This window comes from Lactuca serriola, chromosome 4 (assembly GCF_051521515.1).
Source record: "Lactuca serriola cultivar US96UC23 chromosome 4, Lser_US96UC23_V15, whole genome shotgun sequence".
Taxonomy (NCBI): domain Eukaryota; kingdom Viridiplantae; phylum Streptophyta; class Magnoliopsida; order Asterales; family Asteraceae; genus Lactuca; species Lactuca serriola.
In genome coordinates, this window is record NC_136411.1 from 53,326,362 (window position 1) to 53,340,982 (window position 14,621).

Consider the following 14,621-nt stretch of genomic DNA (forward strand, 5'->3'; position numbering starts at 1 on the left):
TGTTCCATACCATGCTCTTGGAGCTTGCTTCAATCCGTAAACATCTTTTTGAAGCTTATAGAAATGGTTAGGGAACTTTGGATCTTTGAATCTAGGAGGTTGATGAATATAGACATCCCTATCGATGTCGGCGTTCAAGAATGCACGTTGCACATCCATTTGGTAAACCTTAAAGTTCTTGTGTGCAACAAATGCCAATAAAATCCTAATGACTTCTATTCATGCAGCAGGTGCAAAGGTTTCATCATAATCTATACCTTCTTGTTGCGAGTAGCCTTTGACAACCAGTTTGGCTTTGTTCCTGATGATGACTCCATCTTCATCACTTTTGTTCCTATAGACCCATCTTGAACCAACAACTAATACTCCTTCTGGTGTTGGCACTAAGTCCCACACATTATTGCATTCAAATTCAGCTAACTCTTCTTGCATTGCTTTTACCCAATCTACATCTTGTAGAGCCTCTTTGATTACTTTAGGCTCTATCATGGATGAAAACTTGTGTATAGACATTCATTCTTGGTTGTTGAACGAGTCACTACTCCAGAATCTAGATCACATATGATTTGATTGGCTAGATGATCCTTTGTCTATTTTGTGAGATGAGTTTCCTTAAGCATTTGAGAGGTGTATACCGTCTCATATTATTTATTCTCTTGGACAAGGTGGGTAGTCAGAAGTTAATGTTCCTTTAAAATATCATCTTGAAAGAGTCTGGAACTGCCTGAAGCTGGTGGTTCCCCCTCAACTGTTGCATTCTTGAATTCAACAGATGGAGTGGATGTAAAGGAACTTGAAGGAATTGAACTAGTCGAGTGGGGTTCCCCCTGAAACCATGGACTGGATGGTTAGGAGGATTGTAAAGTACCTTCAAGAATTGAACCATTCAAAGGTGGTTCCCCCTCAAAAGATGCAGTTACTGGATTTATGACTGGACCAGATTGATGATGGGAGGTTGAAGTACATGGTTTGGAATATTTTAAAGGAATTTTAGGAATAGAATCGTTTGAAGATGGTTCCCACTTAACCCGATTTTTGGTGGAACTAGAGTCTTTTGAGGGTTGATGAGGTTGAGAGACATCAATAGAAGTTGATTTAGTGAGCTTTTTGGATTCTAAGGCAGAGGGTTGATTTGGAAAGAGGAATTCGAAATCTATTTCAATAGCATGGACTGGAGTAGAAGTATTTGCAGGTGATGGTTAATTCATTTTATCAAAAGGTACTACCTTTTGAGGACCAAAGTGGTTTGGATCCAAAATCCTCAGATAGCTTTCATCAAATGTGACATCACTGCTTTCCTCTATCACCCTGGTTCGCTTATTCATAACTCTCTAGGTTGCAGCATGAAGGCAATATCCAAGAAAGATACCTTCATCAGCCTTGGGTGCAAATTTTCCTAGTTGATACTTGTTCTTCTCGATGTAGCAACAACAACTAAAGATGTGAAAGAATTTGAAGTTGGGCTTGCTCTTTTTCATTGCTTCATAAGGACTGAATTCAAGACTGTTGTTGATTAGGGGTCTATTTTGAGTAAAACAGGCGGCTGCAGTGGCTTCGGCCCAGAAGTATTGTGGTAGGTAGGGTGCACATAGTGTAGGGTCCACATGGACCGAGTAGCTTCACATAGTGTATGATTCTTCCTTTTAACTATACCATTCTGTTATGGAGTGTAGTGTAGGGTGCAGAAAAGTTGTGCTCGATGCCTTTGGATACAAGAAAGCTATCTAAGGCGTTTTTCTTGAATTCTCCACTATTGTCACTTCTCAGCCTTCTAAGTGGCTTGCATACCCTAACTTCTATGTAGAGAATGAAGTTAATCAGCTGATTATGGGTTTCATAGTTGTTTTGCAGAAAGTAAGCGTACGTGAATTTGGTTTGGTCATCAACAATCACAAGGATTTATTTCTTAACACTTAAGCTAGGAACTGTAATGGGACCATACATATAGATATCTATAAGCTGAAGAGGTTCATATACACTATGTTCTATAATAATTTTGTGTACTGATTTGAAATTTTTTCCTTATTCACAGGCAACACAAAGTATATTATTGTCAATTTTTAACAATGGTAGTCCTCTCACAAGATCTTTTCCATTAAGTTTGTTGATATAACCAAATTTGAGGTGAGATAGTCTTCTATGCCATAACCAACTGATTTCAAAAGCAGATTTGGAAAGAAGAAAAATGTATGGGGTTCCCTCAATTATTTCAATATCAAGAGGATACATGTTCCAATTTCGTGGGGAATCAACAAGGATGTGCTTGTTGGTATCCATAATCAAACTCTTGGTTTTGGTGAACAAAACCTCATTGTGCAATAGTGATAAGGTTATGCTTAATACCATCTACATATGCTACATGTTAAGCGGTAAATCTCCCGTTCGATATGTTTCCATGTCCTATAACTTCTCCCTTCATGTTGTTTCCAAAAGTAACATACTGACCTGGCGTTATGATCTTGAAATCTCTAAGGTGACCTTTGTGCCCGTTCATGTGACTGGAGCATCCACTGTTAATGTACCATGTATCATCATGTTGTACCCCGACACAAAAAGACTGCATTGAGAGAGAAGATTTGGGTATCCAATTTTGTTTGGGTCCTTAGGTGTTAGCTTTCTTCGGACTTGTTAGAGTTGGTATGGTCTTTTCTTGTTTGGTATTAACCTCTTTGGGTTTTGATTGTTTTTCAGAGACCTTGTTTTTGGCTTTCATAGTGGTCTTCTTTTGAGGTTTGGTCTATGGGAAATGTGGAGAGTTGGTGAACTGAGAAGGAATTCCTAGAGAAGGAAATCTAAAGTTCACAGGAATTCCAAATTGATCAAAAATGGGAAACTGGGTATTTCCCCCAAACTGATTGATCATTGGAAACCTAGAGTTTCCCCAAAACATGTGATTCCCTCCAATGGATTAAAACCACAATATGGACCAAGAATAGAATTCATAGGATAATTACTTTTTTGATACATGAATGGTGATATTTCCATATTTATACACATTTTTAGGCAATATTTTAATACATTTTATTTAATATTTTGGTTAAATACAAAGATATATGATACTTATTGGGATTGAATTGAATTTTGCAGCCAAAAAGAGCACTCATGAAGAATAAGGACCAGAATTGACGAGAGTTGGAACTTTGGACGATGGAAACATTAGTAAATTTGGACTTGAATTGCTAATAACATAATATTTGATAACCAACTTTAATAATCCATAATTAGTAGCTAATCATAAAGGAGAAGCGGATTCAAATTAAATAGAAGTGTTTTTAGTAATTGATTGAAATCGTTAGTTAAGACTTTAATTTTGTCTGAACTTGCAAAATCAGATAAAAACTAATTTAACTTTTGCTTGTTTTTAGGTTAATTTTTAGTAATTAAATTAGATAATTAATTTTGTTCTCTGTGTTCGATACCCGACTGTTAGTGTTATATTATTTGCGAGAAGGTAGACTGCCTTAAATTGTAATAGATAGTTAGATAGTTGGTAAAACTAATAGGTGTAGTAATATTATGTATCAAGTTTTTTGCGCCGTTTCCGGGGAACAACTATTTAGGTTTAGATTTAATTGCTTTAGGTTAATCGATCTTTTTTGTGGGGTAAAACCTGCAAAAAGTTAACTTTTAACATTAGTTTTTTTTTTGAATTACTGAACTCATGATGTGAGTTGTTAAAGCTCACGACGTGAACTTAATTATTTCATGTTTTCTTTCGTTTTTGCTTTTTGTTTAGTTTTTCTGCTTCAACACGAGGTGGTATCATTACCACATCGTGGAGAATGGTCAGTAGGACTTTTTAATTACTTTTTTATTTGTTTTTATGTTTTTATTTTTGTTTTTATTGTAGTTGTTTATGACTCGTGGATCCAATGCACCTTTGACACCACCACTTGAAGATCCGGAGTCAGCTTTTCGTAAAAAGACGGACAAGAACGTAGGAGAAACAAACACACCAAAGAAATCACCATTCAAGGATATAAATTCGGTTTTTAGTAAAAAGAAAGGAAAGCACGTATGAGAATCAAGCAATCCCCCAAAGAACGAAAGCACTTTAGAAGGCATTGAGAACACACCTAATAAAAAGGAGGTTGGTTATGAAACAGACGAAGGTAGTGATCACGAAAGCGAGCCAGGAAACAACATGGTAGACATATACCCGATGCATGGTCTTGTAATATTGGTTCTCATGGCCTATACTCCGTAGAGGCCCTTCGAAGGAAGCTAGACGAATCTACCCCTACGTGCGCTATCAGGTGTAAAAATAGAATGACTGAAAGAGGTTCTGCTTAGGGTTAAACGTTTCATGTGGAGGGAAAAATAGGGTAGAATTCCTTCGGTTATAGTACTTACTTCCCAAGGTGTCAACATTGCTTCTACAAATTGTGGGTACAACTAGCAAAATGTCGAATGTGTTGATCATATATTCGCTTAATGTGATTTTGCCATTGTTGTGCACGAATGGATAATTAGGTTGTGTGAAATTACTCTTGGGCCCGTGAACTCTCTAATGGAACTATTGAAGTTCACTTCTAAATGGATTCACTGCCCAAAGAAACGAAGGATTCTCACGATAATCTGTTATGGAATGATTTGGTGTCTCTGGAAGGCCTGTAATGACAAAATTTTCAAGCACGTGTAATCAAGTCCCACTAAAGTAGCAGTAGCAGATGACATCAAATCACTAGTGTATTTTTGGTTAAGACATAGAGTCTCAACGGGAATTATTAGGTGGTGCGACTGGGCATGTGCCTTTTTGATTACTTGTATTAATGGGTCAAAACCTACCTCGACGGGAATTATTAGCTCTATTTCACTGCTTTCTTTTGTTGTTGGGCTTCATCTAGTTTCTTTCTAGGTGTTTACCCATTAGTATTATCTTTAGCCATTTCTAAAAAAATGATCTACATGATACAACTTAAGTAATTTAATCGTCTTTTGTTGTACTTATTGATTTGTGTGTGTGTGTATATATATATATATATATATATATATATATATATATATATATATATATATATATATTAAAGAAATGAATCTTATGAATAGTGAACTTGTCATTTCTTTGGCAGAATTGGTCCCTGTATTATTGTTGGGCTTCAAAGTTAGGAATAGTAAACTTGAATGTTTTTTGGCAACTTTGCTGCTCATTCTTTAGCCATTTTGACACTTTTGGTCCTTACAATTAATATTTTTACACTTTTTAGGAACCTTTTAATATTTAAAGTTTGGCCACAAAACTTTAACGGTTTGACAACTTTGATCCCTTTTCTAAAAAGTTGATAATTCCTACTCTTTTAATTCTTTAGCCATTTTGACACTTCTGGTCCTTGCGTTCAAAACTTTTACATTATTTCATAAAAACATGAAAAAAACGGTCTGGGGCAAAGCCCGGACTTTTCATCCTTGCACTTTTTATGTCTGTCGGAAACAACATTGAAAGTTTCTGGCTCCTGCGTAGCGGTGGTAACCTTTCTAGTTTGTATTAAAATGTTTTGTGAATTCAATTTGGAATGTGGAGTTTGGATTAATAACTTTTGACTTTTAAAAAGAAAAAAAAATTATGCTTAAAAGCATATCTTATGAGTAGTTGGATGTTGAAAACTTGGAATATGGTTTGAGATTAACAAATTTTATTACGTTTGGCTTGAATATAGATTCATATACAATGGTTAATAAAAATATGTAGGCTTGTGTATTCATGTAAACTGTTAAAACTCTTTCAGGTGTTACGCCGATTAATTATGGGTCATGTTGGTTATGTTATCCTATGCATTTTATAGTTCATTTTGGATTTTTACCATTCAATTCTTGTTCAACCCGTGACACGACACATAGGCACCTATTGGCAAATCTAATACGAAATGCACTGTAAAAGCATTCCCTACGTGAAAAAAAGAATATAATATATTTATATTATTTTATTACAATACTACGTGTGAGACTCATGTATTACATGAGTTTATTTAAAAAAAATATGAAATTTTAACAATTTGAGAAATTTGAATTTATAAGAAAAATGAGAAAAAATTTAAATTATTAAAATTAATGAGACTTTAATACATTGAATACATTACATACATAAACAATTTCTAATAAATATCTTACATATATATTACCTTATATATTAAATGTGGAATTTTAAATTAATAAAATGAAAAATTAATAAAATAACAAGTAGAAAATAGAAAATGCAAAAATTCTAGAAAATGCATATGTCAAAATGAATGAGAAGAAGACATATGACAAAAAGATTTTGATTTATTAAGAAAGATGTTGTTTGTATTAATTTATTGAAAACACAATTAGATTATTTATGTATATGTTTTATAAAAGAAACATATTTACTTGTACATAACTGCTAAAACCTTTTAATTTGCTTTCAATTAATATATTAGTTATTTTGTAATTCTAGTTTCAATAATAATTGTTATATTTTAAATCTAATATACTTAATTTATTAATTTATATTGGTCGAATCATTAATATACATACTAATTATTTGGTTGAATCATTAGTATAAATATAATTTTTTTGTAAATATTATGTTTTGATTGAATCATTAATATAAATTTAGTCATATGTATGTTATCAATCATATGTTATATAGATAATGTGAATAATATTTAATTCAATCTGTTTTACATAACTAGTTGTTTTGTGTTGTTTCGAATAAAGAGTTAATTAAAAGTCATTAATATGTCACATTTTTCATATAAAAATTTGCCGATATGTGAATCTTTTCAAATTGTCATTATTTCTGAAATATGCTTTATTTAAACATGCAAATATATTAAATGTATTCATGTAAATGCTTTTAGATTCGTTAACCTGAATATTTTTCTAAGTAAAAGAGTATATATTTAATTCTACAAATATATAATTAATTATCTGTTCTGTTATAAATTTTAATATAGATATTATGTTAAATATAAAACCTAAGTTAAAATATCAAATAAACTTGAGAAATGCCTATATATTATTTATTCTTAAATATTTTAATGTATTAGCTACTATTATATAAAATCGAAATTAAATATCATAACAATGCACGGATATCCGTTTAGTATATATATCTGTCTATATCTATATCTATATTATATTATAAAAAAGTATTTTTTTTCATCACTTTCATTTGAAACCCTCAAAACTCTTCATATTTCATTCCAATATATATATATATATATATATATATATATATATATATATATATATATATATATATATATATATATATATATAAGGGCTAGGTTATAGTGTGGATGACAATTATTCTGCGGACGTGTGGATAGTGGTATTCTATGAGAATTTCTAAGAGAATACGTTGTTTAGTAATGCAAATACGTTCAACCTTACAAAACTATCATCATTTTTATGCATTCTCACTAATTCTTATTTATTTTTGTTCTCACACGTTGTTTTTCACTCATTTTCATTTTGTCAGAATACGACTCAATAAATATTTTGACAGAATGAGAATAATAATAAAAAAACTCTATAATAACCATATAGACGATTTAATTAGTGAGAATGTGTGATAATGACAATAGTTATATAAGATTGAACGTATTCATATTATCAAACAATATATTTTCTTTGTAATTCTCACAGAATAACATTGTCCACACGTCCGCACAATAAATATAAATCCACATTTGAACCTAGTTTTCCTTCTCTCTCTCTCTCTCTCTCTCTCTCTATATATATATATATATATATATATATATATATATATATATATATATATATATATATTATAATTTAAATGTTTTATTGAACGTGAATTATTACCATAAGTTTTTGGATTAACAATATAATATATTTAAAATGTTAAATATCATGTCAAATCTAAAATGTACATCAAAGTATTAAATAAACTTAAAAATATTTCAAGTATTTCTTTTACAATATTTTTAAATGTAAAACTAAATAATCATGTGGATTTAAATAAAAATATCCAAAACCAATTTTTTCATAATAATTGAAAATTTTACAAGTAAATGGGCTTTAAATTATTTAACAATAATAATAATTAAAAATAACATAACATTATAAATTACATTACATTAACTTGGGTTGTGGTGACTTGGTAAGACATATGGAAGATATGGTGGATAACATATTGATCAATGTTCAAAACCAGGACATGAGGGATAGTCTCATGTTCGCAACAAAGGATTAGTGAGTGCACGAAAGTTGTCCCGAAAACCCTCGTTAGGGAATATATATTAAATGATATGATTTAACAGATGTTATAATACGGTTAGAAATCATTACAATTTTACATAACAATTTAATGTAAGAAACTATACATTATTTCATAGTTAATATAAATAGAATAATTATTTTTAACATGAACTTGCAATATTTTAACTATATATTCGCCTAGTAAACACATGAAAACCTTACAAAATGAACGACTCAAACTTAAGTAGCCCAAAAGTTTGTTTCCTTCTTTGATTGTCGAGTGTCCTGAACAAACTCTAATCCCTTCAATTGCTTCCTCAATTGCGGTATATTGGAATGGCTAATAAAGGCTTAATACGAGGAATAGTTAAACCAAACTTTTCATTCATATCCAGATCACTTGGTGACATTCCATCTGGTAGCTCCCATTCAAAGCAATGTACAATGTTAGCAATCACTAAACCAACGTTCAGTAACCCCATGTTCATTCCAGGACATCCTCTTCTTCCTATGCCAAATTGTATAAGTTGACAATCAGCCCCACGGAAATCAATATCTTTGGCAAGAAACCTTTCTGGAAGGAACTCCTCCCAATTTTCAGACCAAAGGTTTGGGTCACGTCCAAATGCCCAATAATTTATAATAACACGAGTCTTCTTTGGTATATAGTAACCATCAACTATGACATCCTCCATAGATTCATGCGGAATCAATAATGGAGAGACCGGATAAAGCCGAAAAGTCTCCTTAACTACCATGTGCAAGTAAGTTAGCTTTGTCAAATCTGCTTCTTCAACCTCATTTTTATCTCCAATCACGGTCTTCAATTCTTTTTGGAGCTCCTTCATTACTCTAGGGTGTTTGATAAGTGCAGCTAATATCCACTCAATTGAAGTTTTTACAGTGTCACGGGCCCCGGCTACCATTTCTAGTAAAATGGCCTTCATGCTAGACCTATCAATTGTATATGATAGCTCACCATGGGTATTTGAATATTGTTGTTTTAGTGACATCAATATGTCAATGAAATCCATTTCATCAGACCTTTGAGAACCGTTAAGATTGTGTTCTTCATGCTCATTTATCAATGTCTCGAGCATTTCATCAATGCCTTTTTCTAATGATTTAAAGCGTTTCGTTAAGCCCTGCAAATCCAGAATATGAGAAATGGATAAGAATCTTTGATATATTTCTCAAGACTCAAGAAAATTAATAACTCAAAGCAACTATAAAAGCCAATCATGTCTAAAATGTATGAAATACATACGATTTTGATGTATTGGCTTTCTAAAATGTTATCCTAAAGAAACATAATTAGTATGTTACTATTATATATTCTTTTAGAATATTAGCAGTTTAATCTAGGGGGCCAAAATAAGTATTTTAAAACAAAACTATACTCCACTTATGATGGTTCTTACTAAATTCTATACATTTACTTATATTTGTGGTTGATTTATGGTAATAAATTACCGTTGTTAGAAATATAAAAATGATTAATTTTTCAAAAAAGAGATTAAAAAAGAACTACAATATATGAAAACTTGCGTTTATATTATAAAAAAAAAATTGTTACAAACTTGGTTTGTTCTAAGTAATGCATTGGCTGTCTTATAACTCTTTTTCCAAAAAATTCATCTTTCGTCTATAGAAAAATAGGATCTGGTATACTAATAAGGCTGAAAACCTGGGTTAAAGGTTCCGCCATATTGCATAAAGCCAATGTTTGATTCGATTAGCAAACATGCAAATTAGTATACATATTTTTTTGTGTATTTAATAAAAATATCTCTATGAACTTTTGGCAAAATTGAGGTAAAGATTATGAAATTACGTACCTGAAGATCAAACGGAGCTAATATTCTCACATAGTCTGCTAAATTGAAGGCACCTGCTAGTTCCATGGTCTCATCAAGTACGTCCTTGAAAATAGACCTATCCTTATTTTTCTTACCAAAAATCATCCTACACGTCATTCCATCAACCAACGCACCTACAGCCTCATCTAAATCCACCACCTTACGCTCCATTGATGCAACCTTCATCTCCTCCACCATCAACCTAATTTCCTCCCTTCTCATCCCTGCAAAAGATTTAACTTTCATAACATTCAGCAGTTCCAACGTACAAAACTTTCGCACACTGCGCCAGTATGGTCCATATTCCGTAAGTGTCATTCCCTTGCTACCATAAGATAGGTATTTTGCAGCTTCTGTATTCGGACGAGAAGCAAAAATGGCGTCATGGGTTCCAAGGAAGAGTTTGGCGGCTTCTGGTGAAGAGACTATCACAGACTGGATGGACCCAAGGCGGATGGACATGATGGAACCATACTTTTGGGAGAGCTTGTGGAGGGCACGATGTGGGAGATTTCCTAATAAGTGGAGGCTTCCGATGATTGGTAAGGGTATGGGGCCTGGTGGTAGTTTTTTACGGTGGACATGAGTTGACCACCATTGCCAAAATAAGATTCCGGTGAAAACTAGGAGTATTGCAAGTGCAAAAGAAGGCATTGTCAAGTCGTTTGTTTAAGCTTCTATGGTACAGATTATCTTTGTGATGATAGATGTATAAATAGATGGCATGGGTTGATGGACTTTATGGATTCTTCTTAGCATTAGCCGATTAAAACTTTTTTTTGGCATATTATGTTTGTGATTTTTCATAACGTGTTTGTGCTCACTTTGACCTAATTAACACGGTTATCGGATTTGCCGAAGTCATTTTATTAACTTTTTTAAAATTAGAAAGTTGTCCTTGAATAACTTCTTCCAAAGTGATTATTTCACCGACCCATGCATGGTCAATTAGCACGTGATCCTTGTTCTTTTTAATTATTTTTTATAAGTATAATAAAACACTATTACTAATGTATTAGCATATTAATATTTTTATATATTTACTAATTAAAGGAATTGATTTTTATTAATTTGCTATTATATATATATATATATATATATATATATATATATATATATATATATATATATATATATATATATATATATATATATATATATATAGTATCTTGGTCGATGTATAATAGTGTTTTTTATTTATTCCAAAAAAAAATCTAATTAATTTAGAGTATTTCCAGTGGACTTTATTTTATAATCTATTTCTATTTGTTTTTTTATTAATCAATTATTATCATAAAGCATATAGCTTTTTATTTTTTTCGACACGATATGAAACTGACACGAAGATAAACGCGTTTGGGTTGTGTTTTTCAACCTGCCAACCTGTTTATTAAAGATACGAGTTGACCCGTCAACCTGTTTAAACATGGATGATTTCATGGAAAACATTAACTTTAAAGAGTAGTGGATTGGAGGTACAACTCAAAGGTGACAGTTGAAGACTTAAGTGGATCGGAGGTATGAGGATCTTCATCATATGAATGAGAAAGTCACATGTAATGTTCCAATTTTCACATCAAAATTTTTCATTTTTAATTAAGTTAGGACTTCACATATTTAGACTACAAGTTTAGAAAACTATTTCTTCCGACGTATATTGTTAAAAATCAAAGTAATAAAGTGAATACGGTATCCTCATTGGTGTTGATGAATGTGTACAGTCACGTCTTCGCCTTCCCACGATCACTGATGGTACCTGAAAACATAAGCAATTGGATAAGCACAATGCTTAGTGAGTTTCCCCCAAAATACCACACACCACAATACACATACAATGTATGCACACCGGTCTTACGGTCACAAAGATTGGATTGCCCTCGGGTCCACAGCCACAAAAACCAGATTTCCCCGGGTATGTTGGCATGTTGTCTCAACCCAATCGCTCCTCCGTATCCTCCATGCCTATGGCTTACAACCGGCCCACACCTGATATCATGGCCTACAATACAAAGCATGACTACCTCAACCTAACCGTCACAATATGTATGTTGGATTAGATGTATAAGATAATGACTAAATTGGTATATACTTGAATTATTAGCAAAGTTCTTTTAGGTTGCCCTCAAACCTAGTAATTTAATAGGATGACTTTTGGAGAGGGAGAATGACTTATTGATTTATTATATGATTAATAAATAGCAATAAATAATTTATTGATATATTGTGAGATTAATATATTCAATAGAATTAGTATTATTTAATTAAGAATTAATCAGAAATTAATTAGAGTTAACTTTTGGATTAATCAAATTAATTTAAAAGTGTAAGGACCTAAGCTATAATTGTTCAATAGTTGAATAAAAAGGTTCCAGAACCTTCCCCAAAAGTCATGGACAGTTTTGGAGTATAATTCTAGGGTTTCTATAATATCACTTGAAGATAATTAGGACATTGGATAATTACCTAATTTGAAATAGTAGTATTATATTCAAATTATGGTTTCCAGATCCTAGTGTAGATGTAAATAGGGCCTTAAACCCTCTTATTTTCAGCCACTTGATACCTCAAGAGTATAGCCAAAAATTGTCTTCCGTTTCCTTTCTCTCTTCAAGTTTTCTTAGTTGCTAGGGTTTTGGTGTGGACCATTAGAGGCAAGAGCTTTCTGGTGCTTTCTTCCAAGAGCATTTGAGGAAGGATTTTGTTAGTTATTTACAAGAATAATCAAAAGGTATGCAAACCCTAACATATTTATGATTTTCAAAAATAATAGGGTTTCCATAGGGTTCTTTGATGTTCATAGATTATAACTTTCAATAGTGAAAACATAGATCCAATTAGGTTGCATGTGAACTTAAGAGTTAAGTTATTTTTCACCACATGATTTTTTGTAACCTATGAAACCTATCGATGTCGAAATGTAAAGAAATCAAGTAGGAACATAAGCACATGCAACTATCAATCTATATGTCGAACAGTTCACTACCGCCTACAAGGCCCCTCACATCACATCACAGGGCATTCCACTAGAAGATAACCATCCTACTGATACTCTAACCAGCATACCACTACTCCTACATCCTAATACATAAGGATATATATATATATATATATATATATATATATATATATATATATATATATAATCACTACAGCACAACAACATCCTATACACAAGGATACATAACCAAATTTATTGGGTCGGCATTGGTGCCTTCGACCTATGGGTACAGTGAGGAAAATCACTTGAATCGAAAACCCAATAACCCCAAGACACACTCACTTTCAGCACTGATTGCTCCCGGAGACCTACGCGTACCAAAAACCAGGTAGAGCCTTAATCATTAGACCAAATCCTTCAAATTTGACCCTAAATAAAAGTGGCCAAAAAGTCAATGGTCAACCTGCTCAAATTTAATGCCACTTCGTGGGCCCTCCTTGGTCACATCGTGGGCCCTCCTTGGTCACGTTGTGGGAACGCAAGGTCAAGTCAACATGCAGAACATGGCCACGTCTTGGCAATTTCAGGACAAGATAGTCGCGATTCTAAACTTCACCACGTCATGGCTACCCATTGCCATGTTGTGGCTACTGGCAAAATGTCATTTCTCTCATTAAGAGATTAATCCTTATAGATCACAGCTCGTACCTCCATATTTACTCTTCCACACTAACTTAATGGATATAGTTTCCAACTTTATCTATTAGGACTACATACCAAGGCTAGATTTAGCATTCTAAGTCCAGTAAGTCCTTAGTGAGGCTATAACTTGAACATGGACACAAAATACACCAAATATGTTTCTTTTTCTTAATCAACGGAAGTCCAAGGACCTAGGAAAGCCACCATAAGTTCTAGAGTTCTTCAAACTCCAAGAACCTCGAAGAAAGGGACCAAAAGTACCCAAATATGAGCTAGAACATATATTTAGAAGAAAGGTCAATGTATGAACTTTATACCTCCAATAAATCAGAAAACTGAAGATAATGTTGTATCCAGGCTTGCTTCTTGTTTCCTTGCTTCCTTGTGAACTTCCCTCTTCCAAAGCTCCACCAAAAACCAAAGAATAAGCCTCAAAATCAAGGAAATTGACTCTCAAGCATCCATGGAGGCTAGGGTTTCGAGATGGGGAGGTGGAGGCTGAAGAAAATGAACTAGAATGAGAGTTAAGGTGTTTATATATATGAGGGAAACCCTAAAAATCTTGGGTTTGAGCTGCAGTAGCTGCCATGGTGTGGCCATCTTCATACAACACCGTAGTATTTCCAAAACACACGCTTCATTTAATCTCACACCATGTTGTGGGCATCCATTCAGGAAACGAGTGTTATAATTCTCCGCGACTTAAATTTGATTTTGTCCTTAAAATATGTCCATATAACTTACTGTAGAAACACCCTTCAACCCCTAGCGTTTTCCCCAATTTCACCCCCACCATGCACAAACCAACACCACTCTAAATACTCGAAACTGCGACAACAATCCTCAGGATGTACTGAACGAAGCACATAAACCTTATCCGAGTAGAAACTTCCAAAGGTCACAATGACATCTGCTGTAATATTGGAACAAAACCT

At 33.0% G+C, this 14,621-nt stretch overlaps 1 protein-coding gene across 1 annotated transcript; it reads right to left on the bottom strand.

Annotated features, from left to right (window-relative positions):
- Positions 1 to 8,292: 8,292 nt before the first annotated feature.
- Positions 8,293 to 10,742, bottom strand: LOC145101581 (cytochrome P450 CYP736A12-like). Its single transcript, XM_079038796.1, has 2 exons — positions 10,026 to 10,742; positions 8,293 to 9,332 (listed from the first exon to the last, which is right to left on the bottom strand). The coding sequence occupies exons 1-2, from the start codon at positions 10,698 to 10,700 to the stop codon at positions 8,505 to 8,507; spliced, it is 1,503 nt and encodes a 500-aa protein (XP_078894922.1). The 5' UTR covers positions 10,701 to 10,742; the 3' UTR covers positions 8,293 to 8,504.
- Positions 10,743 to 14,621: the final 3,879 nt, after the last annotated feature.